Below are 25,551 nucleotides of genomic sequence, written 5' to 3' on the forward strand. Positions count from 1 at the left end.
ATGCAGTATTTTTGCAAACTACAGGTGCTCAGTTTAGACTTGAGCAGGGGATACACCAGGAGCAACGGACGGACAGGGCACATCTTCATGGTGGTTCATTTTGTCAGGTGATTGAGTGCACTTGAACTGCAAGTGACCCACTTTAAACATCACTTACATATTAAAAGGAATAATGTACAGAATAAAATGCACCATGAGCATTGTTTTGTGGATAAGACATGAAACTTTAAAGAAATGTGCTTTTGGAGGAGTCTTTGGGGCTTCATTTTCTGATCCGGCAGTCCCAATCTAGTTTACTCCCCTCGGATGCGGGGAAATGGGGGTGAAGTTCAGGGGGTGGTGCTGCTCCAATTTGCCAGGAGGAAGACGAGCTAAGAACCGGGACAAACAAAGTCACGGTGCTAACAGTGCGTGCAGGCCCAGAAATGATGCCAGCAGGAGTGGCAGCAGGGGCTCAGGCGCAGTGGCAAAAGCCTGTAGGCAGGTGGCATAAGCATCGAAGGCAACCTGTTGGATGGCACACACGTGCTCTGTGCGGCAAGGCTCACCACAGGATGCTAAGTCGTAGCTGACTGAGTTGTAGACGTAGTAGCGCTGCAATGTGCCCTGGTTGGTGGCGATGCGGGTCAGCGCAGAGTGCATGGAGCGGGCGCCTGCATCTGGCACCCCATAGGCCTCAGTCAGCCGGTACTCGAGCTCCCAGCGTGGGCTTTCCTGCGAGTTCGCCAGGCTTAGGTTCATGAAGTAGGTCACCATGTCCTGAAGAGCGGGCACAGGGTTAGGTGAGCAGTGAGCAGTTGTTTAGTTGCACCCCTAATTCTACCTTGCATTTACCCCTACATTCTTTATAGTCGTAATAATGACTGCTATTAGTGAATGTGTAGCCACCTACCAGGTATGCTTGGCAGACATCCTCTGATGAGGTAACTGTGCTTATTACCCCCAATTTACTGATGAGACAATGGAAGGCCTAAAAAAGTTAATTCACTTGACCAGGGTCATATAGTGGCATGGGTAGCATTGGGACCCAGGTTGTTTACCCCACTGCCTATTTTCTGTTCCATAAAGGAGTAGCCGGTTGACAGAGGTTATAGAACTGTAGTTGATGGGGATGTAGAATACATTCAAGCAAGACTCCTTAGGGCCCAGAAGCATCTTCAGGTCTAGAATCTTTCCAGTTAAATTTGTGGCCACCAAAGATCTGCCATGTATGGATGAGAGCTGACAATCTGGGCACATTACATTATTACTTACACTTACAAAAGGAGAAGCTAAGTGCCAACATGGACAACAGGCTACACTGCTGGGGGTTGGAACCCAGGGCCTCGCACATGCTAGGAAGTGCTCTACCACTAAGCTATACCCCAGCCCCAAGCCACACTCTAAGATTCCTCAGGCTTCTTTCTCTACATGAGAATCAAGAACCTAAATGATTTCACCTGTCCCTGACTGTAAATGCCCTCCTCCAACTTGCTTTTTCCTGTCCTTTTTAATTTTTTTATTTTTGAGACAAGGTCTCATCAATATGCCCAGGCTGGCCTCAAACTTGTGTTCCTCCTGCCTCAACCTCCCAAGTCACTGGAATTACAGACAGTTGCCTCCATGCCTGGCTTCTCCCAGCCATTTCTACTTGGATGCCAAACTGGATCTTCCCTCTGAAACCTCATCTTCCTGCAGTCACCCTGTCTCAGTAACCAGAAACTTCATCTTCTCAGTGCTCAGGCCAAATGCCTCAGAATCCTCCTTCATTCCTCTCTGTCATGCCCCATATCCCACACCAGTCCACTAGCAAATCCTAGTTACTCTGCTTCCAAAATACCTACAGGATCAGACACTTCTCACCAGTGCCCTGCCACCACCCTGGCCCAAACCACCATCATCTTGCAGTTGGTTTTTGTGACACTTATGTCCTAACTGCCCTTCTGCTTCTCCCCTTGCCCTGGTGACCTGTTCTTGGCACAGCATACATGGTGATTCTGTAAAACTGTAAGTCAGAATATTTTTTGCTCTGTCCCAAACCCTCCCAATTCAGAGTCTTGTGCCCTGCATGACCTGGCCTCACCCCTTCCACTCTTCCCTGTGCCTTCCACTGTGGCCACCCTGTGCTCTTCCCCTAATGCGCCCAGCACGTTCCCGCCCCAGGGCCTCTCACTTGCTGTTCCCTCTGTCTTCCCAAGACGCCCACCTGGCTCAATTTCTCAATTGATTCAGAACCCAAATGTCACCTTGCCTGTGACCCTTTCCTCCTAAGAGCTCACAAAACCCTTTACCATCGCTACCCTTCTCCTCCTCCTGTTTTTTCCTTCCTGGCTCTACTCTCTGTCCCTACTCAATTTTAACCTATTCATTTATTATCTCTCTCCTGTCAGAACATCAGGTCTAAAAGGGCAGCAAGCTTGAACAATGTCCTGAGCCAGAACAAGACATATCACAGAGGCTTCATGTTCAACATTTTGTTGAATAGATGAAGGAATAGTATTCCTTTGGCATTTCAACAATCATAGCCATCTTAGGAGGTGAGGGCTTGCTCGACAAGTTAGGGCCTAGAGCCTACTCAGTATTTGGGAAGAGGTGGGCAATGGACTTGAGATCAGAGTGTGGGAAGCCTCAAATACCAAGCCAAGGAGATCCAACTTTATCTTGAGGGCACTGGAATGACATTTGGACAGTTTCTTGTCTGTTTTTGTTACTGGGATTGCTTGAATGCTGAAGCACTTTACCATTGAGCTACATCCCCAGAACTTTTTATTTCTGAGACAGGGTCTTGTTAAGTTGCTTAGAGCCTCACTAAGTTGCCAAGGCTGTCCTCGAACTTGCTATCTTCCTCTCTCAGCCTCCCAAGTCGCTGGGATTACAGGCTTGCACCAAGGCATCCCACTCATGTGGATGAAAGCAGTGCTTCAGAGAGATGAATCCCTTCTTTGTGTATAGTGGTTGGGTTATTGCATGCAGGTCAGGTGGGAGGCAAGAAGACAGGGAAGGAGGCTATGGCAACCATCCTGGACGAAGGGGGATTTGGGGAAGAACTGACTTGCTTTAGTGGCAGGCAGCTCCAGGGTTCTGAACCTGAGCCTGAGAAGAGTGGAAGTAGCTTGACCTTCCTGAGGCTCAGGGGTCGGGAGCAGGTAATCTGGCTGGCTGAGAGTTAAGGAAGTCCCTCTCACCCTCCTCCTCTGGCCCCAGCAGACCCAGGGCCCCTGACCTGTAGCTTCAGTGTGGCTCGGTCATACTCCAACACCCGGATGCCTGGATTATTGGCCCCGTTGACGACTCCGGGTAATGTGGTTTTCCACGGGGTGACCCCAGGTGTGAGAAACATGACGCTTATGGGGGCACCTTTTAGGAGAGAGAAAGTGGGACTGAGAGAGGTTGGTGAGAGAAGGAGGGGGGCATGCTGACATTTGCCCTCCAGATCGAGTACCTGCATCATCATAGAACATCCGGAAGCTGTCGGTATGGTGGTGCCCAAAGAACTGCCCTGCTATGACTCTATGGTGCTTCCGGACCAGCTTCAGGTACTCCTCATTGAAGTCCTCCCGGAACCACGGCTTGTTCCGTGTCTTCTCAAAGAAGCCCGGGGGCACGTGGCCAATAATGTACACCTGCAAGGAAGGGGTGTCCGGGACACAGATGTTCTCTCCGGATCCTCATTTCTACCTCTTAAAATGCCCATCTAGGGGCTCGGGATGTGGCTCAATTGGTAGAGCGCTCGCCTGGCATGCGTGAGGCACTAGATTTGATCCTCAGCACCACATAAAAATAAAATAAAGATATTGTGTCCATCTAAAACAAAAAAATAAATATTAAAAAAAAACTGCCCATCTCCCAAAGGCAGGTGGGCAGCTCACAAGAATCTCCTCCCCTACATTCCTCCCATTCTCTCCCCTGACATTTGCTCTATACCCCAAAACAGGTGAGTCACATGCCTTCCCACCTCTGTGTCTTTGTCCATGCTAGGCGTGCCAACTGGAGAACCCTTCTTGTTTTCTATAAATCCTACCCCTACTTCCGAACATTGCTCCAAAATCACCTCCTCCATGAAGCCTTCCTGTTCCTTTTAAGACTAGTCTTCTCAGAGAGCTTGAGCATTCTTATGTAGCATATGCTACGTAGCCATGTATGTTCATGTCTTACACTCCCTGAGTCACTTGGTTAATAATCCCTGGCTACTCGGCCACCTTTGCAGGAGACAGAACAGGGGACAGGATTAAGAACATGAGCTTTGGAGTCAAACTGCTGCTTGGACACCAGCTGTGTCACTCTCTGAGTGTCAGCTGTCTCTCATCTGGAATAGCAGCTACCTGGTGGAGTTTTCAGAGTTAAATGAGATCATCCATAAAAAGCACTGAGCTTGGCATCATGAGTGCTCATGAGCACCAGCCGTGATACCCTCCTGGAACATTCTGGGCAGTGCAAGAACTCAGGCCCATAAGACACTGTGCCAGTCCTTGAGGTGCCAGCCCAGCAGACTAGATGGACACATCTCAAGGCCAGGGCATCCCCCTGAGATCTAGTGCACAGTTCAGGTGGCCAGGGTGGTGTAGGAGCAGTGGAAAGAGCTCTGAACTTGGGGTCTAGAGACTGGGGTTCTACCTCCTCTCCATCATTTTACTGGGTGACTTGGGACCATCACTGTTCCCATGGGCCTCAAGGTCTTCATCTACACAGGCTCCAGGACCCTCCTAGCCCACAGGGCTGTCGTGGGAGTAGAAGCTGCCCCTTCTAAGATGTGTGCATCTCAGGGTGGGCAGATGAGTTTGTGCCAAGTGGGAAACTTGTTCAGGAAGTAACCCAGAAGAGAGGGAAGAAGAAGCAGGAGCGCTCACCATCTCCCCAGCCTGGGACGCATTGGTCAGCACATCTTCCAGCCACTGGAACTGCAGGCCTGGATCAGCCATGCCAGCTGTCTGCTCATTGTTGCTGTAGTATAGGTTGGTGTTGAGGACCATGATTCGCCCCGCCCTGCTCGGACCTGGCAACTTCTCAGAATAGAAGGCACCTGGGATGTCACAGGGAGAATCTGAAGGGGGCTCCTGCCCGATTCCACCTCACTCTCCCACCTTCTCCTTCCCACCTTTCCCCTACGAGGGGCAGTGAGGAGTAAGACCAGGGGCTCTGTCATTCATTAGCTGTGCAATTTGAGAAAGTTACTTCACCTCTCTATGTCTTAATTTCCTCATCTTCTAATGGGAATAACAATAATGTGTGTTTGCCCATCCGGATCCACTGTTGACCCTCCTCCACTCAGCCATCTGTTCCAGGAGCTGACCTGTTCAGACTAAAGCAATGGGCTTCTGCGCTGCAGACTTGTGGTTGGTTTAGACCCATGGGGAGTCCCAGCAGCAGGAGACAGAGGAAAGGGAAGAAAAGGGTCAGGCACCCCTGGGGCTGGCTGGGTCTCTGGACCAGTGGTTCTCAACCAGGAAAGTTTTGACCCAGGGAATATTTGACAATGTTCAGAGAAATTTTTAGTTGTCACAACTGGTGTGTGAGTGGCATCTAGTGAGTAGAGGCCAGGGTTGAAGCTAAACACTCTACAATACTCTCACAGAGGATGGCCTTCTATAAGAAAGAATCATCCACATCCAGGCCACAATGTCAATGGTGGCAAGGGTCAAACCAGGTTGAGCTGAAAGTCAGCTCCTTCCTCGGGTTGCTGTGAAGATTTTAGAACTGTGCTTAAGAGACGCTGGCATACAGTAAATGCTGAATATCTATTGGCTTATGATCATCATTAATACTGTGAGGTTAAAAGCACAAACTTTGGAGTCTGTCCTGGATTCTGCTCTCAAGCTTGCCTTTGCTAAGCTGTGCAACCTCAACCAAGGGATTTGATACCTTCAGGCCTCAATCTCCTAATCTGTAAAATAAGGATAAAATCAGCACCTATTTCAAGGGATTGTTGTGAAGATGAAATTAGATCATACAGTAAGTGCTCCTTACAGTAGCAAATGGCTTTTGTACCTTCTTTGAAGAGAGTGACGGATTCGTTACTAAGCCATGGTCTCCATAATTCTGCTACGTGATTGTAGATGTTGTTGCTCTGTGCTGGGAACTGGTTTTTAGGGTGAAAGTCATGATTTCCCAAAGCTGCATAGACTTTAGTGTCTGGGAGGAAAGGAAGAAATATTTTTACAATATGCAAAAGAGGGCTGGGGCTGTAGCTCAATTGCAGAGCACTTGCCTAGCATGCGTGAGGCACTGGGTTCGATCCTCAGCACCACATAAAAATAAACAAATAAAATAAAGGCATTCTGTCCATCTACAACTACAAAAAAAATTTTTTAAATATGTAAAATATTTGATGGAGTTAGCCATTTTCAGTTGACTACTGGCCATTGGAGCTGATGGGAAAGAACAATAACAGATGAAGAAAACACAAAAATAAGTATTAGAAAACCACATTTGATAAAATCTGGCTGAACTTTGATCAAGTCTGGGAAGGAAGAGCAGTGAGTTGAAGGATCCCAGCCCCTAAACCCATTCCCAGCAGAAAATTTTTTGGTCATAAGGAGGCCCCAGATGATAAGGGGAAAGTTGGAGGGTCTAAATAATTCATCATCAGCAGCAGCCACTTGATACCTTGTCAATTCCAGATCCATCTTACTGTTAGGGGAACAGCCTCATTCACTCTGAGAGGACTTAGAAGTTTCTCTCATTCATGAAGTCAACAAATTTTTATTAAGCACCTACTATGTGTCAATGCATAGACCTGGGAGCCAGGTTCTCACTCGCAGTCCCAGAGGATCTGCAGCACAGTAAGTTACTAGGTATTGAGTAATTAGAGGTATGAGCGCTGTTTAAAAAGGGTTGGGGGGGGCAGGTTACTTGCTATGGGAGTGATAATGAAGGTCTGAAAGTGGGGGATTAGGGGATGCCTCCCTGAGGAATTGGCCTGTGAATATGTACAGTGGGATAGGAGAGCTCAGCGGACTTATTTCCTCCTTGTTAACAGCCTTACTACTGCTTTTATTTTATTTTAGTCTTTATGTCTGACACACAGTAGGTGCACAACAAATATTTGATAATGAATAAAAACCCCTCTAGAAAGAGAAGGGGTAGGGGGAGACCCTCTTGTTCTCAGAGACACGGGCCTTGCTCATATACAAGTTTGATACATCCCAGGGAGTGACCTTGAACCACCGTGAGAAACAGGAGCCTTCAATTCCGGGCTGGGAAATGAATGCCTCTAACAAGCCCATTGCCATGTATAACCTACATGATCTGGAAATGCAAAGAGCTCTGAATCAGGAGGAGGTTGTTTAATGGTTTACCCTAACTGCCCGGAAGCAGCTCTCTAAAGTACATGCCAACAGCCACTAAGAATCCTGGGAAGGGCTGAGGGTGCAGCTCAGTGGTAGAGCATTTGCCTACCATGCACAAGGCCCTGGATTCAATCCCCAGCTCTGAAAAAAAAAGTGAAGGAAAAAAAGGCAAGAATTATTTTAAGAAAAAGCACAAGCCCCCAGGGTCCTAAAGGCAGATGAGAAGGGAAGGAATCACTTCATTTTTTTTTGAACTGTTGCCATGTGCTCCTTGCAAACATAAGGTCCTGTATCATCCCTAAAGAAAAGGCAACAGTGAAACATCATGTCCCTGAATGCCCCCTTTCTGTTCCCAAGAACCTAGCCAAGTTAAGGGAACAATGACGGGAAGCCTCGGCCAGAAGTTTCAGATACATATATCTTGAAGGACACTGGCTTTCTCTTACACACACTGGGGACTAGGGCACTCAGTAGAAAGCTGTAGAAAGCTTTCTTGCACATACACCAGGACAGTTGCCCCTGAGGATGCTGATCAGACAGGCGAACTAAGCTAATGCTGATGATGTCACTGCCTCTGCAGCCCAACATATAAAACTCCTCTCTGAATGGGACAGGTGCAGAACTGAGAGTACTATGGAAAGGATCTGTGTCATTCAGCTAGCCAGGACACTGGACAAATGCCACAGGGGAGAGGAGGCGCTGCTTGACAAAGTGCCCTGAGGGAGGAGGTGCTATCTGTCAGCCTGTCGCCTCTGAACTTCCTTGGAGCAGTCACTCATCTCTTGTAAACTTTCCCCCAACAAATCGCGCATCTTGCAAGACTTCATATGGCCTTTCAGCAACTACCCCACTGCCCTGGCACAACTGGACATGATAGCTCCATCAAGGGCATGACCTGGTATCTTGTTTATTGTCCTATCCCCAGCCCCTATAGTGGTGTCTCACTCATAGTACATGCTCAATAAATTTTTGTTGATTAATCAAATGAGTAAATGGGTTACCTTTTTTCATCACCATAACAACCCAGGGGGCAGAGACAGGTCCCAGTGTTCTCTTTTATTCACAGGAAGAAAACAGAGTCTAGATGAGATTACCCAGTCAGAATGTGGCAGAGTAAGAATTAGGATCTGGTTTTTGTTGTTGTTTTTAATTTTATAAACCTGCATGCTAGCAAGGCAGGGCCAGTGTCCTCAGTGACTGGTGGTCATACAGGTGATATAGAACACGAAATCTCTGTGTCCTTTCCTCCTCTTTTTTAAAAATTAATTTTGGGGTGCTAGAGATTGATCCCAGGGCTGGGTATATGCTAGACAAGTGCTTTACCACTTTCTCTCGAACAAATTGTTTGACCTTACTTATTTAAAATGGGGGTGTTCTGTTTGGCCTCTGTTATTATAATTCTCCAATAAGATAATGTTTCATTTCTTCTCTTCCATTTTGGTCTCATTTTAACATCTCTAAAAGTGAGTTGTGTCTTCCCATGATGGTCATGAGAAAGCACTATGCCATTCTCAACTGGTAGCATTGTCTTCTTGGCCATACATAAAATAATGACATATCATTTAGTCAGTGGCATCTTAGATATTAGGAAATTTAATAAATGTGCCAGGGTGACCTAGATTACAAAATCTTATCATTTATATTTGTGTGTTAAATCAGAGTCAAAAAAACCATTTTCTTATTCATTATTTCACTTCTATTATAGAAGTTCCACGTGGAGCAGAGGAAAGAGGCTCAAATTGGACCTGAATGTGAATTCTTCCCTAGAAAGTGACTAGCTCGGAGCCATAGTTCCCTATGTATGATTGGGAGTAATAGTACCTTTTGCTGGGTGAGGAGGATGTCCTGGTTTGACCCTAAGTAGTAACATCTGCTGGAAGATAAATAAGCCCAAATGCATCTGGTTTGGGCATGAGTTAAATAAACTGGGAAAGGTTGAGTTAAATAAGCTGGAAGCTTCCAGGCATCTCTTTGACCTAGTTGTTTTATGTTAAGGGGAGGAGGCAGACGGAGTGATGATAAGAACAGTGTTCAGATTAGGACTTAGGGCCTCACCCTTGCCACATGACCTTGACCAGTGGACTTGACCCAAAGGCTCAGTAGCAAAGGTAAGCAGGTAAGAGCTTCCCTCTCTGGGACTATCATGACAATGAATGAGCTAAAACGTGAAATTCTCAGTGTGGACACTTGGCTCAGTTATTAATGCAACTGTTACTTATTTTTATTATCATTGTTCCATATCTGGATTCTGGGGACCCATGATCAAGACTTTTAGAAGGAGCAGCTGTACTAGAACTGAAGAGGGTGTGGGCAGCTATCTCAAGTCCCCAGCTGGCAGCCTGTGGACTTGATTCAGGCCCCAGGACCTCGCATTTGGCAGAGCCCACTGACACACATATTCAACATGAGATGGGGCATACAGACCCTCTCCTCCCTGTTATGTGCCCCAAAGTCATTGCCTCACTCCATCTCCATCCCTGTCTGTTCTGCCAGGCTCACAAGGCCTTGAAAGCACACAGACAGCACCTTGGCTAGAAATCAGCGTTTCCCAGAGGCCTTGGCAGTCTGGATGGTTTGAGGACAGCAAATACCAACTCCAGGGACACAGCAGGACATGTAAGCCCACATGATGCTTACCCAAAGACACCACAAAAGTGTAGACAAATGAGAAAGGTTTGAGTCTAGTGTTCATAAAGAAGGAGCAGAAGGTAGTAAAACACAGGCATCTCCTTCCGCGTCCCTTGCAGGATTGTGCAGAAGGTAAGAAATGGTCACTGTGAAGCACCTGGCAGAGGACCTGGGCAGCAGCCATCATGGTCAGAGGAGAAAAGCCTCACTGCTGCTGTCGTGCCCCTGTGCCAGGCACCATCTGGAGTTCAGGGACCAATCAATGGCAGAGTCTTACCTGGAAAGACCTCCCTGAGGAGGCTGGTCAGGCGCTCCACAATTTCCAGCACCGCTGCCTCTCCCAGCCTCTCATTGGGCACGTGAGGCGTGTCATCACTGAAAAACACCACAGAGACGGGGGGGTAGGAAACGCAGAAAGGGACAAAAGAAGAGGAAGGGACAACACTGCAGTGAGAAGAAAGTTGTGGAACTGGGCTTCACATATCCACATGAAGGGGAATGGTCAGGCTGGAGCAGAGACAGAAAAGCATTCTAACATGGGCTCTGCCATTTGCCTGCTGTGGGTCCCTGGCCTGGTTCTTAACCTCTCTGAGCCTCTATTAGCTCATCTTTATTTATTTATTTGTTTGTTTGTTTGGTGCTGAGGTTTGAACCCAGTGCCTCACGTGTGCCAGGCAAGCATTCTACCACTGAGCTACAATTCCAGCCTAGTTCATCTCTAAAACAGGGGATAATAGGCACCAACTCATAGAGTATTGATGAGACTTCAATAGAGATGAAAAAAAATATATACACACACACATATGTGTATGTATAACATATATAATGTATTAACAGCATCTGTTAGGTTGTCATTAATATTAGTTATTAGCATTATTACTTTCTAAAGAAAAGAGGTTTATTTAGCTCATAGTTTTGGAGACTGGTGGTCCAAACAGTCTGGAGCAGTTTCTGGTGAGGGCCCCCATTGGCTGAATCACATCGTTGCAGAAATATGTTTGCATCTCTGTTTTTGTCATTTAGGGAAGAAAACTCTGCAGTCCGAGTCCCACCTATAAGCCCAGAGGGAGCTCAGGGTTGAGAGGCACCTCTGAATTCTATTCCTTTCCCTAAAGAGCTCTAAAGAAACTGGAGCTGACTTCAGAGTACAGGGTTCAGATCTTCTCTAGGGCAGTTCCGAGACCATTTTGTCCCCCATTCAACTGACCTAAATTCTTGGGTTCACCTAAAAATCTCAGCAGGGTGAGGGGAGAAGGAAGGAGAATGGTGACAGGCAGAGTTCGGGGAGTAGCAGGAGGCAGGGGTAATCCAGACAATCATATCCTAAGGCCTCAGCTAGACCGAACAGTGAGGCAATGGCTGCCTAGGTTCTCACCCAGGGAAGTTCATTAGCTTAATGCTAACCACTAATGCTACTGTTGCTACTAAGAGCTCACAGCTGGCTTAATTTATGGTGGGTTCTTTTCTTTTTTTGGTACTTAACCACTGAGCCACATCCCCAGCCTTTTTTATTTTTATTTAAATTTTTTTTTAGTTATAGATGGACACAATACCTTTATTTTATGTATTTATTATTTGTTTATTTATTTATTTTATGCGGTGCTGAGCCTTGAACTCAGTGCCTCACATGGGCTAGGCAAGCATTCTACCACTGAAATACAACCCCAGCCCTGCCCTTTATATTTTTTACTTTGACACAGGGTCTTGCTAAATTGTTTAGGGCCTTACTAAATTGCTGAACTTGGCCTTGAAGTTGTGATCCTCCTGCCTCAGCTCCCTGAGGCTCTGGGATTACCAGAGTGCTCTACTGTACTGGGCTTGTGCTTAGTTTGGATATGGTTTGAGTGTGTCCCCCAAAGATTTGTGTGCTGGAAGGTTGGTTCTCAGTGTGGTAATGTTGGGGGTGGTAGAACCTTTAAGAGATTGGGAGCCCTACTGCAAGATAATTAAGTCATGGGTGTGTGCCCTCAGGAGGTATTAAGGTAGTTCTCGCAGGACCCCAGTTCCTGCCAGAGTGGGTTGTTATTTAAAAAAAAAAAAAAGTGAGCTTGCCAGCTGGTGACACATGTCTACAATTCCAGCAACATGGGAGGCTGAGGGAGAATTGCAAGTTCAAGGCCAGCTTCAGCAACTTAGCAAGACTCTGTCCCAAAATGCAGAATAAAAAGGGGATGTAGCGCAGAGTAAAGTGCCTGGGTTCAGTCCCCCAATAACAAAAATAAAAATAAAAAAGTGAGCTTGGTTCCTGGTCTCTCTGGTTTCCTATCCTTTCATGTGACTGCCCCTCTCACATGTGTTCCCACCCTGATGCCATCACCATGTTGTGATGTAGCCAGAAGGCCTTCACCAGAGCTGAGCAGGTGCCGGTATGACACTCTTGAATCTTTACAACTGAGATCTAAATAAATTTCTTTTCCTTATAAAGTACCAAATCTTGGGTATTTTGTTATAGCAACATAAAACAGACTAATACAATAGCCACATCTACTCATTTGTTCCTCATAATAACCTTACAACATAGGTTCTATTATTAGGCCCATTTAACAGATAAAGAAACAAGGAACAAAAAGGTTAGAAATTGTTCCTAAGTGTATAAGCTAGAAAGTGAGGGGCCAAGATTTGAATGTAGTCAGCCTGGCCCCAGGGGCTATGTTCACACATAATACATCCTACCATGTCTCTGATACCCTCATTAAGGCTGTAAAAATTGCTGTTAGTCCTGACAAACCCTTGGGGACAGGCCAGGAATGACATGGAATCAAAACTCCACTTTTTAATTTTTTTTCTAGCTGGGAGGATTTAATTTGTTTCACAGAAAACAAATCCAATTTCCATGGGCTGTTCTGCAAGGGTTTGCAGCTCTCTCAGAGAGGTAAACTTCTTTATAAATGAGGACAGCCAGGGGCATTGTGGGCTTCATCCTGCCTTCCAGAAGTGTCCATGGAAGCTGGCAGATGAACACTAAGTCTGAGCTCCCTCCAGCCCTTCTCCCCAGCTCCCCTGGTTCACCACTTGTTGTAAGATGTCCTCTCCAATCCTACCACATGGGTCAAGTGTCCTGTGAAGCTTCCATATGCCCCAGGTGACCCTCTTTCCTCACTGGGATGTTGTGATTTTGGAGGCTTCTCTGCATTTTCTGCAAGACTGTGAGCTCCTTGAAGGCAAGTCTGTGCTTGCCATCCCCGATCCCCAGGGTCTACCCCAGGGCATGTGACAGGTTGACCCACCAAATGAGGGAGTGGGCAAGGGCATGGGGAGCCCTTGAGTGAGGAGGAGGACAAGTGCCCAGGAAAGTTGAAGGTCTTACAGCTGCATCCTTGTCGGAGTAACAGAAAGTGAGTCTCTGTGGCTGAGGGGAATCACCCCTCCAGCTCTCCCCATAACAAGTAGTACCCTGACCCACAAGTACTCTAGGGCCACCAGGAAGCCCAGGGGTGGCATGCAGCTGACCAGAACACATGGCCCCGAAGCTGGACCACTTTCAATCCTCATCCCTTCTTCCTTCCCTGGATTTGGATCTCTCAGGCTTTAAGTCCCTAAAACACAAAGGGTGTAGCTCTCTTATCCCTCCCTAGCTTAAAACCTGAGTTCTTCAGGTGCCCAGATGGGCTATATCCCTGTCCCCAGCTCCAGTGAAGGCTGTGATCCACTGGGACCAGAACACAGAGGTTGAGAGGAGTCTTTGGAATCAGCCAGGGTCCCTTGGCCAAATTACATAAGTTACTGAAACAGGACCGATGGGAGAACTAAAGGAGATGATGAGGACAAGAGACCCACTTGGAAGGTGCCCCATGAAGGGGAGTTCTGTCATGACTGCTCTTACCCCGTCCAGAGAATGAAGTCTGGCTCCGGCTCTATCTCCTTCATGGCGTAGATGGAGGAATTGATGAGGACCCAAGGAGAATCACAGAGGTAGTCACCCCAGAGGCCTGCATTGGGCACCGGCTGGGAGCCTGCTGATGGGCACACCCGGAGGGGGTCTTTGGATACTGTGTAGTTGGGGTCGAGGTGCAGGTCAGAGATGTGCCAGAACTTCCCTGCAGAGGAAAACAGACCTTCTCTCAATGCTGATCCCTTTGTGAGCTTGGATGGGAAAGAAGTCCAGAGGAAGCTGGGCTGGGGCGGACATGCTGCACAGGTGGACGGAGGCCCTCTCTGGGAACCCAGGTTCAAGAACAAGGGCCCAACAGCCAGGCTTTGACCAGGATGGTATTGAGCAGAGAAAAGGCTTCCTCCATCCCTGACCCGTGCCCCTTGGCAAGACCCTTTCTATTGCCCACCCCAGCATCCATAGTGGCCGTATGGGGGATAGGGCTTCATGACCCTCAAGATGCTCAGACTAGGGTGCTGGTTTTCAAGCAAAGGCAAGAGTGAATAGAGGTTAGTGCTCAGGCTCTGGAGCCATTTATGGGCTGTGTGACTCCAGGCAGGCAAGGTCACTCTCTGAGCCCATTGCTATAGCCAGATCCTGTCATCTGCCAGTGGAATACATACAAAAATTTTTACTGGAGGAGACTTGTACCCCAAATGAGTTGGAAGATCTAACTAATGAACACCAGCAAAAACCCTGTGGGATATGGGCAGCAACAAAGTCTTCGAGTACTAGATCAGAGAAGAAGGAAGGTGATTCAGTGTGGGCTGAGTTTCTGGTGTGGGTGAACCACGGTAATTCTGGATTCAGGGTGGCAGCTCAAGCAGCTGGGAGTGGTGCTGTTCACTGACATGGGTTCAATCCTCGGCATTGCATAAAAATAAATAAAGATATTGCGTCCATCTACAACTAAAATAAGGATTTAAAAAATAAATAAAATGGCATTGTTTTTACTCCCTTTACACCCAGCTCCAAACCAAGGGAAGTTGAAATGACAAAAATATTCTTGACATCATACGGAGAAAGGAATCCCAAGAACAGGTCAAACAAAGTGGGCTTCTCATGTGTACCCAGACCAAGCAGCTTTAATGACTGCTTATTGAAGGAGGCTTGAACAGGTCTGGCCCGTTTCCTAAATCCTGTGTTTCTAGCTAAGATTAGGGTGAAGGCTAAGATATCCTCACTTTTCTGCTGTCTCTTCCTCCTCCACTTCCTGGGTCACTCACAGCACATAGTCAACATCTCTCACCCAAGTCTGGGCTGCTTCTGTTGGTTTCAGGGCTGGATAGCCAGGACCTCACCCAAGCCACATGATATTCCATGTGAATCCAGGACAGGCCCCTGACTCTCTTGACTTTTCCTCCTGGATCTTCTTTTTTTTTTTTTTTTTTTTTAATATTTATTTATTTATTTTTTTTAGTTTTCGGCGGACACAACATCTTTGTTTGTATGTGGTGCTGAGGATCGAACCCGGGCCGCACGCATGCCAGGCGAGCGTGCTACCGCTTGAGCCACATCCCCAGCCCACCTCCTGGATCTTCTTGAGCTCTTGCCCACCTCTACTGATCTAAACCTTCAGAAAAGGATCTGAAACTTGTTTAGACTAAAGTGTAAATGACTGATTAAGAAAATCATTACCCCTCCCATACACTGTACAGTCATCCTCACCACAGCCCTGGGAGGTTTTGATCATTATCCTATTTTAAAGATAGGGAAACTAAGGTTTGGAGGCCAACGTGTCTGAGATCCCATGGTCAATGGTGGGGGGTAGCCTATGGCTCAGCTCCCCTCCCAGAGAGACATGATTGCTAAGGGAGTAAAAACAATTCCATTTTATTTATTTTTTAAATCCTTTTTTGTTTTAGTTGTAGATGGACACAATATCTTTATTTATTTTTATGTGGTGCTGAGGATTGAACCCAGTGCCTCACACATGCAAGGCAAGCACTCTATCACTGAGCTATAGCCCCAGCCCGCCATTTTATTTTAGATGTGCTTTTTTTTATTGACAACATATGTCTGCATTTTTTTTTTAAATTCAAACTGAGTCTTTGCTTATAATGGGTGGAATTTAACCCTTTCACACATATTAATGTATTTGAAATTGTTCCTATAGTGGGGCAAAACCCTAAGCTAGAGTAAAAGATCAAACTGCCCCATTCCGATTAGTAGGTGGGCACAGCTACTGGACACATGCTGAGTGGGTCACATCTGTGTCTGAGCCTCAGACTAGTTTGGCCAGGCTTATGCAGCAAGAGGCCTTTGTCCTTCTTGTGGTTCCTCACTTCCTTGACCTTGACAGGAGATATTTCCCTGCTTCAAGTAGGCTGTTTGTCAGTTAGCCACAAAAACTGAGCTATTTGGCCCATGTGACATCAGCTCACAGTGAACATTTCTCCACCTCTAAAACTGGTGCTGGAGACTCATTTCAGTTGTCAGTTTCTAGCAAGTGTGTACAACCGAAACTCATGCCAGCCTCCCTGGCACTTCCTTCTGTTGGGTGTGTGTGTGTGTGTGTGTGCACATATCCCCCAAGACCTAACTTCAGAGGTGGCCAGGATTGTGGAAAGAACCGCAGAGAGTGCTAGAGATCCAAGCAGGTGGCTCTTCCTCCCGTCACCTCATTGTGGAAGCTTGGATCTCTGTGACCTCATCTGCTGCTAAGCCCAGTTCTGCCTCCTCAGCCATGACTCATTCTCTTCACAGGGCGTCTTCCCTGGCTTCCCCAGCCGTGCCCAGTCTTCCCCTGTCATCATACTGTTGTTTGTTCCTCCGCATTCAGGCCTTAACCCAAAGGTCACCTCCTCAAAGAAACCTTCCCTGATCTGGTCACTAGCTATGGCCTTCTCCAGTTTTATTTTCTTTGGAGCACTCTCAAAAATGGAGTTATCTTGCTGGCTTGCTCATCCTCCATTCTCCAGTGTACAGTGTCAGCTCATGAGAGCACAGAGCCTGTCGTGTTCCCTTCTGTGTCCTGAGCACCTAGAACAGTGCCTGGAATATGGAAGATGTGCCAATATGTACTCAGACCATGGGCAGGATGAGTCAACCAGGAAGCACTTGGAGAATGTCAGCTAGGCACCTGGCCCATCAAATACTTGCCTCACTGTATCCTTACAACTATTGTGTGCACTGGGGATTTTTTCATTTCTTCTTTCTTTTTGGTGTGTGTGTGTGTGTGTGTGTGTGTTGCTGGGGATCAAATCCAGGGCTCTGCACATGCTAGACAAGGGCTTTTCCACAGATATACACCCTCAGCCACCATCCCCCCACTCCCTCACTATGTTACCCAGGCTGACCTTCAACTCCTAGGCTCAAGTGATCCTCCTGCCTCAGTCTCCTGAGTATCTAGGAATATAGGCACATGCCACTGCACCTGGCTGAGGTCATTCTGGCTGACTTGAGGCCCGGGAAGGAGGATGTTATAATACACATACCATAAGCGAATAGGAACCACAGTTTTCTTTGGAATTGACTGCAGGTGGTAAGGCTCAGGCCCTACTCCAAAGGAATTAAGCCCTAATTAGCATGTGTTGGAGAAATCCTGGGCCCCAGGACCTTGGGTGGGAGCACCCAGGTGGGAGGTGGCCATCTGGTTTCTTTCTGGAGTTTGGGGGGGTGGGTTTGGTTTGTTTGTTTGCTGTTGTGATGCTGGGGTTTGAACCCAGGGCCTTGATATTAAACAAAGTTCTATCACTGAGCTTCATCCCTAACCCTGGTCATCTGGTTTCTAATCCAAGCTCTTTCATGTATTGCCCAAGGGACTTTGGACAAGCCAAGCCACCTGGCTTTGCCGAGCCCAAGGATGTTGATATCTGATCTGTTCCCTGTAAGCATCAAATAAAATAATGAACAAGAAATGGCCTGTAGAGAAAAAATTCCAACATACCATACTGTTACCTGTAATTACCCCTGGTCCAAGAGTGAGGCTGGAAGGTATAAGGAATTTTTTACTCTAACACTACCTTTTAGACAAGAGCTTCCCAAACTTCACTGTGCAGATGCCTCACCTGGGTATCTTGTTAAAATTAGGAGGCTTTATACAGACTTGCAATGCTTAAATCTTTTACTGTAAACTCTTATACTGAGGTTTTATTTATTTTTATTTAATTTTTTTGCGACACTGGGGATTGAACCCAAGGGCACTCTATCACTGAACTATATCCAAGTATTTTTTTACATATTTTTAAATTGTTGATAGAACTTTATTTTTTATTTATTTATATGTGGTGCTGAGAATTGAACCCAATGCCTCACACATGCCAGGCAAGTGTGCTACTGCTGAGCTGCAGCCTCAGCCCCATATCCAAGTATTTTTATTTTTTATTTTGAGGCAGGTTCTTGCTAAATTGCCCAGGCTGGCTTCAAACTGTGATCCTCCTGCCTCAGCTTCTCAAGAACAGAAATGATCATAGTGCACTGAACTCTGCTATTAGCTGTCAATATGACCTTGGAGATTACCTCTATTTATATCTATGTCTGTATCTACATCGATCTATCTACCTACCAACCTATATCTATATCTATTATATGTGGTCCTTTAAACTTGAACAGCATCTTATCATGTACATGCACAATATCACTTAACTATAACACTTAATGTTTCCTCTGCTATCATCCCTATTTTATAGATAGCAAAAGAGAGGCTCACAGTCACATAGGTATTCAAGGCAGGACCAGAGCAGGATCCAACCCACCGGTTTGGGGCAGTGGGTTGTTTTTGCAAGAGTATACATAAAATTTGCAATCAGGGAAATCTTATTTTGAATCCTGCCTCCTCTGCCGCAGTCTGGCTGGGCACAAAATAACCCAGCCGCCACGAGGCACTTGTAGGTTCAAACAGGAACTCCTTTATTGCCCGAACTCCCAAACGCCACCCACGGGGCCCTTTCAGGAACACCACACACGAACCAGAACTCCCTCCACCGGAACTTCACCAACCAACTTGAACTCTCCAGGAATCCCCGCAAGAGCTCAACCGGAACTCCGCAAGAACTCAAAAGTAGTGGGCTCCCGAGGCAGCAGGAGCCGCCCTATTGCCGGACAGCAGGGGTCTAATACACAACTGAATACACAGCCTGTTTCAATCCAGCATCATCCAGTCATAGCAATTATACACAGCTTCACTTAATTATCATTATTTTAATGGCTCGCTGGCGTCACCTCTCAACCACTCCTTCTGGAAAAAATGCCAGGCGTCATCCCAACTTGGCTATGGCTCTCAACACTCCTCCACACAGGCCATGGTGACTTGAGCCAGGTATTTCCCTAGCTGAGCCTCAGTTTCCTCATCTGGAAGACGAAAATGAGAATGCCCTCAGCAAAGGTGGGTTGTGTGGCTGAGTTATCTCCTATGGAGCACCTGGCCATGGGATGAGCAAGCTAGCCAGGGCTCATTCCCTGGGCCAAACTAGCCTTTGGGCCTCAGTTTCTTCTTTCTCTCTCACTCTCCCTTTTCCCCTTGTTCCCTCTCTCCTTTCTCCTCTCTCTCTCTCTCTCTGATTTGTCTCCTCCCGTGTGAGAGGAAAGCACTAAACAAGGTTCTCTATAGGCCCTCCCAGATACTATGACTTTGTCTTTTATTATATTATAACCCACACCACAAAGGGATCCTGATTCTTATTTCAGTCCTTGGCTACTGATGTTCAGCAATTAATCCCAAAGCACTTGGATTATGATTCCTTCTCTGTAAAATAAGCCACACAGGGTTCTTTTGTCAAAACCAACACTTGCTGTACTTGTGCTAACCACCTGGATTACTCCTCTCACAGCAGCTCCCCAAGTTAGACAAGGAGTCAGAGGCTCGGGCCAGACACTCTGGGGGCTATCAGTCCCCTTCCCCAGCTGGTCCTGCTCCCTCAGACTTGAGAGGCTGTTTCCAGTTACCATGCTAACTTGCACTGGAAGAACTTGTCTGTTTCTCTGCAATTTGAAACTGAGGAACAAGTGGAAAGTTTCACAGGTATGTGGTGGGGAAAAGGCACTAGCAGCTTGGCCTCCACCGAGCTCTTGGCCAAGGAAGGGAGAGGTAGAAGCCCCACAGCTTCAGGTAAGCAGGGAAGGCTGCTCTCTGACTGGGTGTCTCAATGTTCTCTTGCACTTCAGGAAGATATGGAATCTGAAGAGGAAAAAAAACTCGCAAGGGAATTATTTTTAAATTACTTTTGTTTTAAAATTAGACATATGTACATCCCAGCAAGTTTGGAGAGAGAAGATAATACTTTAAAAATCTACTATCCTAGTCAGGTGCAATGGCACACACCTATAATACCAGTTATTCTGGAGGCTGAAATAAGAGAATCGTAAGTTTGAGGCCAACCTGGGCAACTTAGCAAGATGCCATCTTTTAAAAAAAAATTCCAAAATAATGTGTAGAAAGATACAAAACTTATCTCAGGCAGATGCTATGTCTCCCAAGGACTCCTTATCTGCAAAATGGGTATAAGGGTAACAGTACCTACTTTACAGAGGCTATCCAAATCAAATGAAGCTGGGCAGGGAGGTATGCCCCTGAAGTCCAGCCACTAAGAAGGCTTCAGCTTGGGAGTTCAAAGCCATTCTGGGCAATATAGTAAAACCCTGCATCAAATAATAATAATAATAATAATAATAATAATAATAATAAATTAAAAAGTTTTTTTCTTTTATTTTTCAAATAAGTTTCAAAAGGATAGTGTATGCCAGGTGCCTAATATCCAGTCTGACCCATTGTAAGTACTAAGTGTTAAATCTTGCTATTTTTGCCAGGCACAGTGGCACACACTGGTAATCCTAGTGGCTTGGGAAGCTGAGGCAGGAGGATTGCAAGTTCAAAATCAGCCTCAACAAAAGCAAGGCATTAAGCAACTTAGTGAGATTCTGTCTCTAAGTAAAATAGAAAATAGGGATGGGGATGTGGCTCAGTGGTCAAGTGCCCCTGAGTTCAATTCAAACCATGGTACCAAAAAAAAAAAAAGATTTGGAATAAATCTTACTATTTTCCTTAGTGGCTTGCTTGTATTTATATAGCATTGTGTTATACACAGAGTGTAACTGGACAGCCTGGGTTTATGTCCAGACTCAGACACTTAGATGTGTAACCCTGGGCTAGATGTTTCTCTAAAGTTCAGTTTCCTTGTCTATAAAATGGGGATGATAATACTTCGCAAAGCTGTTGTGAAAGTATGATGCAAAAATAATATATGTAGAAATTTTAATGGTGACTTGTACTAAATATTATTTATTGTTTTAGTTTCATTGTATTGTCTTGAAAACTTTCCACCAGATGGTTAGCCCATAATCTACTCAGCTATTTTATTCTTGCTGACAATTTTTTATTATTATAAACAATGCTACAATGAATATCTTTGTGCAATTAGGGAGGAAGGAGATTCCCTAGGCTGAGGTTAAAGTGCCTATTGGCATTTGGATTTGTAAGAAAATATTTAAAAATGAAAGAGTGAGGGAGTGGAAGATTCTTTCTATCATTCCCAAACCACAAATCAGATGGGCAGTGTCAAATCCCCCCAGGGTCCTGGGGTATCTGTCTCCAGGGCAGAAGGAGGACTGTCATTCATAGCCTTCTCCTGAGCAGGTTGCCCACCCAGGGAACAGTCCTCTCAGGGATTTTCCTAGAGGTACCTTCCACCTCTAAGTCTCAGCTTCTGAAGGTCAGTCCTTCCCAGGCAAAATGCCTCCTGACCACCTAACACTGGTGTTCCTCCTTGCTGGCTTCTGCAGATGCCTGGTCACACCAGCAAAGTTCTTTGCCAAGGTCCCTTTTACTCTTGAGTGTCTAAGAAGTGGACTGACCAGAGGAGATCCTTAGGAGACACTGACCCTTTGAACTCCAGCCAGGACACAGAAGTACTGAGTCCTGCACCTCAGTTGTCCCCACCTCAGAAAGGACAGTTAGATCCTTCCATTTGCTGAGGCCAAAAAACAGTGGTGTCGCCCTCGATCCTTCTTCTCTCCCACAGCCAATCTTTTTTTTTTTTTTGGTTGGGGGGACACTGGGGATTTAACCCAGGGGTGCTTAACCACTGAGCCACATCTCCAGCCCTATTTTTTATTTTGAGAAAGGTTCTCGCTAAGTTGCTAAGACTGACCTCAAATTTGGGATCCTCCTGCCTCAGCCTCCAAGTCACTATGATTACAGGCCTTCACCACCGCACCAGGCATCTGACAGCCAAATTTTATCCAGATTGGAGCATTTCCCTTCACCCCTACTTCTACCACCTGCTCCCAGCTCCACCCCATCTCACTGGATGACAGCAGTGGCCTCCTCCCTGCATATATATATTTATATATTTTAGTTGTAGACTACATAATACCTTTATTTATTTATTTATTTTTTTATAGAGAGAATCTTTAATATTTATTTTTTAGTTTTCGGCGGACACAACATCTTTGTTTGTATGTGGTGCTGAGGATCGAACCCGGGCCGCACGCATGCCAGGCGAGCGCGCTACCGCTTGAGCCACATCCCCAGCCCCTATTTATTTATTTATTTTTATGTGGTGCTGAGGATCAAACTCGGTGCCTTTCATGTGCTAGGCAAATGCTCTACCACTGAGCCACAACCCCAGCCCCCCCCCCCCCCCCCCCCCCCCCCGGTTTTCTTGCTTCTCCTTTAGCAGGAGACAAACTATTCAGTTTGCCTAGGACCAAGGGAATTCCCAAAGCACTGGATTTTAAGGAGGAAAGTCTCAGATGAACCAGGACAAGTTGGTCACACTCCCTGAACCCATTACACTCTCTTCCCAATACCACAGTCCAAGTCAAATCATATTATGTTTAAAACCCTTGAATGATGTCCCATTTCATTTTGAGCAGATCTGAGTCCTTAAAATTGTCCTCAAGGTTACCTGTGAGCTGGCCCCAGCCTCTACCCCCTTTGCACTGATGATGTCCCCTGTCATCCCTTTGTCTGCTCTGCTCCAGCCACACTGACTTCCTTGCTGTTCTTCATGCATATCACCCATGCATCCACTTTAGGGCTTGTGCATCTTCTGGCCTCTTACTGGAATGTTCTGACATCCACATGGCTCTCTCCTTCACTGCCTCAGGAATCTTTGCGAATGTCACTTAGACAGCTCTTCTCTGCACGCTCTGTGCATGCTCCCCTTCCCCACATTCCCTACCTCCCTATTCTATTTTCTTATTCTCCATAATACTTATCTCCTAGAATACTATGCATTTGTTTATCTGGGTTTTTGTTTGTTTCTTCCCAGGTGAAGGAATGATCTGTGAGGACCAGGACTTTGTCTTCCTCTCTGCCTTCTTCCTGGATCCTAGAATAATGAATGCCTGGTACAGAGAAGGCCCACCACCAACATTTTTTTTTTTTTTTTGGCTTTATTTTGTTAGGTGGTGCTGGGAATCAAATCCAGGATCTTGCACATGTTGGGCAAGCACTCTACCACTAAGCTGTACCCCAGCCCTCTACCAGTGTTTTTTGAATGAGTTCATGAATCTTTCCTACCTCTACCAATCCACAAGCTCTTACACACATAGGGCATTAACAAAGTCAGGATCCTACCCCTGGCCCCAGGTAAAATCTTCAGGCTTCTGGCTTGCTGCCTCTCTCCACAGCCTCCCTACCTTGCTATTTATAGCAGCACTTTGTTTCCTGTGAGTGGCTTCCAGGACCTGCTGAAATCCAAGTTCACAGTACAAAACAAAGACATCACAGTCATTCCTGACGCCCTACCTGGTTCAGCCCAGGTGACGACCCAGTGGGCCAGGAAAGTCAGCCACTTGAGCAACCTCATGCTGGGCAATCTCTTCGCAGCAGCAGCAGCAGCAGCAATAGGTTCTCCAGAACTTCCCAGCTTGTTGTTGCAGGACATGTGCCTGAGCACAACTTCCTGTCCTGTACCTGTGTTCCAAGTGATCCAGGGCACAGGCTTCTCTTGCTTTTCCTCCTTTGCCCAGCAGGGTGTGGGCGGAGGAAATGTACTGGTCAGGGCAGAAAGGCCGGCCTTTGCACTCTTCAGTGGGAGCAGCACTATCTTGCCAGGAGATGTGTGTTAGAAAGAGTTCATATCTTTTAGGGATATACACTGAAGCATTATGGGCAAGAGGATATAATCTCTGTAATTTACTTCAAAATAATTCAGTAGGATTGAAAATGTTTCAGTCCAACCAGCAACTGCAATCTCCAGAAAATTCACCTAACCTCAATCACTGGAATGCAAATATCCACTTTCTGATTACATTACTCCATCCCAGCAGAACTGACAAAACCGTATGAAATGGCTGGCTTTGGCCATCAAAAGAACTTAACTGCTAGTAGAAGATGCTCAAACACAAATGAACCAAAACTTACAGTTCATTCTGCCAGGAACCATGTAGTTGGGAAACGGTGGGACTGGTTAGCACCTGCCCTCCAGAGGCAGGGTAAACCACTGGATCCCAGCTCAGCAGGTTAAGTGAAATGACAAGCCCAGAGGAGGATCACACTCAGATAGTGGAACCTGAGAGTCTTCTGGGAGAAGGTAACACAGGCTTAATGCCTTTGCTTAGTTGTTGTTTGCATGCTGGGGATCAAACTAGGGCCTCACTTTTGCTAGGCAAGCACTCTACTACTGAGCTACACCACCAGTCCCAATCAATCAGCTTAATCTTAATGCACAAATAGGAGTTAGCAGAAGGGAAAAACCAGGGAGGAGAGCATCCCAGGAAGAAGGAACAACTTTTCTAAAACACAAATTGTGTTACTTCTTGATCCCGAGACACTTCTGTGTCTCTCCCAGCTCCGAGCTCAAACAAATGAGCACACCCTGGGATGCTTCAGTATCTCTGCCTTTATTTATTTACTTACAGTACTGATATTTATATCTAGTAAGGAAGAAATTTAGCCAGGCAAAAATTTTTTTTAAAGAGAGAGAGAGAGAGAGAGTTTTAATATTTATTTTTTGGCGGACACAACATCTTTGTTTGTATGTGGTGCTGAGGATCCAACCCGAGCCGCACGCATGCCAGGTGAGCGTGCTACCACTTGAGCCACATCCCCAGCCCATAGCCAGGCAAAATTATGCCTATAATCTCAGCTACTTCAGAGACTGAAGCAGGAGGATTGTAAATTTGAGGCTGGCCTAGGGGCAACTTAATGAGTCTCTGTCTTTAAAAAAAAAAATCCATGGCTAGGCAGGTACTTCAGTGGTGCAGCACCAGTCTAGTATGTGCAAGGCCCTCAGTTTAATTCCTAGTACTGAAAAAGGGAAAAAAAAGATAAAAAAAAAATGCAGAGAGGTACGGAAGTATCCCAGGGAATACTGTCAGGTATTGTTGGACCTGGGCTCTTGGGGCAAGGGAAAGAGAAAGCAAGCAAGAACCAGATATGCTCAGCTGTTTGAGCTTACTGCTATAGGAGCCATGGAAGAGTCTTAATTAGGAGCAAGACACAACCCAATTTGCATTTAAGAAAGCTGGGCTGGGATGTGGCTCAAGCAGTAGCGTGCTGGTCTGGCATGCGTGCGGCCCGGGTTCGATCCTCCGTACCACATACAAACAAAGATGTTGTGTCTGCCGAGAACAAAAAAATAAAAATATTAAAATTCTCTCTCTCTTTAAAAAAAAAAATAAGAAAGCTGACTGACTCTGTAAAAGATGGATTTTAGGGGCGACCAGCAAGGAACCTGAGGCAGAAAAGTTGTCTTGGTCCATTTTGTGCTGCTATAACAGAATACCTGAGTCTGGGTAATTTATGAAGAACAGAAACTTATTGGCTCACATGTCTAGAAGCTGAGAAGTCTAAGGTCAAAGTGCTGGCATGTTTGGTGTCTAGTGAGACCATTCTGTCTC

General features: G+C 46.2%; 1 protein-coding gene across 1 annotated transcript; it reads right to left on the reverse strand.

The window, feature by feature from the left end:
• Nucleotides 1-78: 78 nt before the first annotated feature.
• On the reverse strand, nucleotides 79-23,659 carry Smpdl3b (sphingomyelin phosphodiesterase acid like 3B). Its single transcript, XM_046468624.1, has 8 exons — nucleotides 23,456-23,659; nucleotides 13,717-13,930; nucleotides 10,171-10,268; nucleotides 5,965-6,108; nucleotides 4,827-4,999; nucleotides 3,422-3,602; nucleotides 3,203-3,336; nucleotides 79-759 (listed from the first exon to the last, which is right to left on the reverse strand). The coding sequence occupies exons 1-8, from the start codon at nucleotides 23,592-23,594 to the stop codon at nucleotides 394-396; spliced, it is 1,449 nt and encodes a 482-aa protein (XP_046324580.1). The 5' UTR covers nucleotides 23,595-23,659; the 3' UTR covers nucleotides 79-393.
• Nucleotides 23,660-25,551: the final 1,892 nt, after the last annotated feature.

The sequence above is a fragment of the Marmota monax genome, unplaced genomic scaffold (assembly GCF_021218885.2).
Source record: "Marmota monax isolate L192 unplaced genomic scaffold, Marmota_monax_Labrador192_F-V1.1 WCK01_AAM20220418_F8-fsc00008, whole genome shotgun sequence".
NCBI classification, from domain to species: Eukaryota; Metazoa; Chordata; class Mammalia; order Rodentia; family Sciuridae; genus Marmota; species Marmota monax.